General features: G+C 53.4%; 1 protein-coding gene across 1 annotated transcript; it reads right to left on the reverse strand.

Annotated features, from left to right (window-relative positions):
- Positions 1-1,302: 1,302 nt before the first annotated feature.
- On the reverse strand, positions 1,303-3,242 carry LOC147456076 (uncharacterized). The gene has a single exon (XM_086514643.1). The coding sequence runs from the start codon at positions 3,158-3,160 to the stop codon at positions 1,511-1,513; it is 1,650 nt and encodes a 549-aa protein (XP_086370769.1). The 5' UTR covers positions 3,161-3,242; the 3' UTR covers positions 1,303-1,510.
- Between the last annotated feature and the right edge of the window lie 668 nt (positions 3,243-3,910).

Here is a 3,910-nt window from a genome sequence, read left to right on the forward strand (position 1 = left end):
AGAGGGGCACCGAGTACATGCTTGGGGCTGATACGCGAGAACGCCCTTTGGTGGCTTTAAGAGGATTAGGTGATCAGGCTGGATGTGAAGGCAAATTGGAGGTGCCTGAGGGATTAAGGCCCAAAGGCATGCATAAGCGAGTTTTATCGAACCTTCGGGTTCAAGGGCTACGACACAGAGAAACAGGCAAGCTCCATCGCCTGGGCCGCGAGAGCGCGCGCCGGGTTGTCTACTACCACGCCTGCTCAGAGGCGGGCGTTGCTGGCACCTTGCGGGGTTTCCTTGGCCGTGAGCTACCCGAGAGCGGGAGCCACGAGCCCCTTCATCAATTCTCAGGAATAGGACGCGGGGTAGCCGAGAGCACCTTCAGCGAAATAGGATCGGGGCAGCAGTCCTCAGGGTCGCGTCTCCTCCAGCACGAGCTTCGAGTTCAATCAGCAGGCCTCCTACTCAGTTGGGGGCTGTTTTCGGAAACTGTATACAGCGCCTTGACAGGGCTGTGCTCAACACGCGCAGGTACAGCACGCGGGGCAGCCTACAGAGGGGTTGTGCCCTTATCCATACAAGTTACGCATGCAGGTAATAAGCAGAACCTCCCCCTCTTAAGGGTTGCGAGCAGGTCAGGAACAGCGCCAGTGAGTGGGGCCTATTGTAGCCGCAGGTCATCCTTGTTGGGGACTGCGTGCTTGGTTGTTTTATCTCTACGGCAGGTTGGAATCAGGGAGCAGACACGCAGGAGAGTTTGGCAGGTTTCGGGCGCAAGGCCCCTACATTTCATTTGGATTGTTGTTGGTGCCCGCAGTGGGCTGTGGAATTGAACTTACCCGCAGTGGGTTGTGGATCTTTTGCTCCGCCTGGTCTCCACTGAACCAGAGCGTCGAGGCCCTTCGAGGCATGATTGCATATCCACCTGGTCTCAGCTGAGCCAGAGTGTCGAGCCGGTTCTGAAGCTTTCGGCTGGTCTCTCGATAGAGACTCGAGCCCATTTTTGTTGTAAGCCATACGGGTGAGCCTGAGGCTCTGAACCCGATTGTATCTCCCTTTTTTGGATTGAGCCTAGTTGGCTCCTCTAGTGCCGCCGGCCACTATAGACCCGGCCACGGTTTGCTCTCGAGCTCGAGAAGCCCTCGTGTATTGGTATTTGCTGGAGTACTGTGTGTTCCCCGTTGTGCCAGACAAGGGGCCCTAACACTAAGTGCCTCTATTCCCCCTGATGGTAGTCATTGAATATCGTGTACCTTGTAGCCCATAAAGGTGTTCTCAACTTGGCAGCATACAACCGTTTGGCATTGACTCATCCTATAAGAACATAGTTATTTTTATCTTAAATATAGAAACTCACATCATAATTTGAAAGTACAACAACTAATTATGAAGTACAACAGCTGTATGATGCATCACCAATAGCTCTAATATGCATCATTGTATTGTATGTTGAGGCTTTATATATTTTGTGTAGTGGCGCTTATAAATATATATTCTAGTATACTATATGTATATATAAACTAAGCTACTGAGATTGCATAGCATCTTCCTCTTCAGCACGGCTATCGTCCCCCAGCAGGCGAGAGCGCTTGGCGCGTGAATGAGATGATCGACCAGCAATTATACTGCTCGACGAGCGTTTGAGGTCGAGGACTTCATGAGCGATGGGTGCTGCAGGGGCTGCAATTGAGGCCGTGGACGTGTTGGAGGCGGGGTTGATGAGGAGAGCTTCACGGGAAACACGCTCTTTGGCGAAGACATAGTGTGAGGAGGGTTGCCCCTGGCCAAACGCATTGTACATGTCGCAGCCCTCCCCTACCATCTCCGCTGGCTTGAATGCAGCCGCCCCACTCACATGAGCCAAGCTGGAAATGCTGAGCTGCGAGACGAAAAGGCCTGTGCGGTGCGGGAGGATGCGGTGGTTGGCGCAGCGCTGAGTTGGTAGGCTGATGGAGTGCTGGTTTATAATGCGCCCCCCGCCCAGCTTACTGTCGTCGAGGACTACACCGAAAACAGCATCAATGCCATAGCCATCGGACCTTGCAATCAAAGAAGAGCTAAGTAGCCACAAATGGTGAGTTGAGTCCCCCCGGCCAATACAATTATCAATCTCATGTTCCCAGTCAAAGGCGAGGTGGATGAGGCCAGCCTTGGCCCCAACGCTAGTGGTGAGGGAGAAGAATTGAAGGTGGCCATTGGCAAAGATGCGCGCGAACGTGCCAGTGCCGCCGGACGCATCTCCGAGAAGCGTGAACCAGACGTTGCCGTCCGGCCCGGCCACCAGCCCGACGGGGATGGTGCCCTCGCTGCTGGGGATGTCGATCTCGTGAGTGGCGCCCGTGGCGTGCTGAAGGCGCCAGATCTTGCTGCTGACATCGAGGCTGGCGTAGACATCGTGGGAGGTAGGATGCATGGCTATGAAGATGGGCCGGCGGCTACAGGGGTACACAGAGTAGTCCTCCAAAGGCCGGGCATGGTTGATGCGCACCACGTGGCTGCTGTCCTTGCAGCTGGTCCACAAATGGGTGCCACACTCGCAGACACAGTGCGGCCCATACACTGACGGGGGAAGCGTAATGACTTGCTCGATGCTGGGGTGTGTGGCCAGGTCCTGGCCTGGGTTGATGCGGATGAGCAGCGACTTGAACTGAAGCGAGGCCCACACTTGACCAGGATACAAGAGTGAGGAGGCCAGACCATGGAGGCCGTGCCAGAAGTCGCCCACCACAAAGCGGACGCAGGCAATGGGGCGGCCAGTGGAAGGGTCTAGCTGGACTTTGACTAGCGTGCTATTGGATTGCTGCGTCACCACCAGCAGATTTTCGCCCACCACTGCCATCTCGTGGGTCTCACGTGCGGCAGGCATGGGGTACTCTCTCACCACTTTTGGCAGCTTGGCTACCGTCTCTGATCCAAGCTGGCGGCCAGCGGCGGCAGCTGCTAATTTAGCTTCTGCATATTGACGAGGCTCATGAAGATCAGTTAATGCTTCCTCATGCGGCAGCGCAAGGTGTTGCAGCGGCGCCGCCATCAGCTTAGGACCCGTCAGCAGCTGCTCCAGGGCTTGGGAGTAGTCCTCATGTGCATGAGGCTTCTTGCCATAACGAGAGGACGTTGCAGGATTCATGGCGGCTGATGATCCCAGTGCTAGCTGCGAGCTCATATTGGTAGTCATGTGAGTAAAATATATGAATGCAGATATTTGGATATGCGTAGCTAGCTAGAGAAAATAGGTAGGTAGATTTACTGCGATGAGCTCTCCTGAGACCGGCCAACGCTATTTAAGTATGTTGCACAGGATCCCTTGCTTTGCGAGCCCGCCAGATTGCCGTAAAGAGTGCTGTTGCTCAGGAATAAGCATAAAGGGTTAACGTCACCATTCACCTTGTTAAAGAGCGCGGTGTCGATCATGGGACTCTTTTGTTTGCTTGCTTGCTTTATAATTTCCCTTGTGGAGCCAGGTGCCAATTCGATCAGACGCTGATTTGTTACATCCCATGCGCCTTGTACCACCTTCATGATTGTAGGATGAAGCATATGGCTCCTCATTCTTCACATTGAAGTGAAATTCCAATAATCAGAGAGAATATATTGTTTTTCCGGTAACCACCCTCAGGACTAAGACATGTGTCTCACACAGGCACTCGGTAGGCTAAATAAAAACATGTGTGGATGTCTGCACTGTCACACAAAGGCGGACAATAAAATATATACAAACTTTTCACGTCAGAGTGCACCAATCAGGTGCAACGCTCTGGCAAAGGTTGAGCCCAAAATTCGGGCACGTTCGCAGATCAAGTCTCTCATCTTCTCTCGCATGTAGATTTTGCGCATGTCCGCTATTGCTCTACGATGGGCAAGGGGGTTAACCTGGATGCCCTCGCGTTGTGATGGACATTGTAGTTGGCCAATGATCTTTTGCAAG

Source organism: Adiantum capillus-veneris, chromosome 6 (genome assembly GCF_014529385.1).
Source record: "Adiantum capillus-veneris isolate H3 chromosome 6, ASM1452938v2, whole genome shotgun sequence".
NCBI lineage: Eukaryota > Viridiplantae > Streptophyta > Polypodiopsida > Polypodiales > Pteridaceae > Adiantum > Adiantum capillus-veneris.

Bases quoted from the DNA above. Each gene is read 5' to 3' on its own strand.
- LOC147456076 (XM_086514643.1), bottom strand. From the start codon at position 3,160: ATGACTACCAATATGAGCTCGCAGCTAGCACTGGGATCATCAGCCGCC.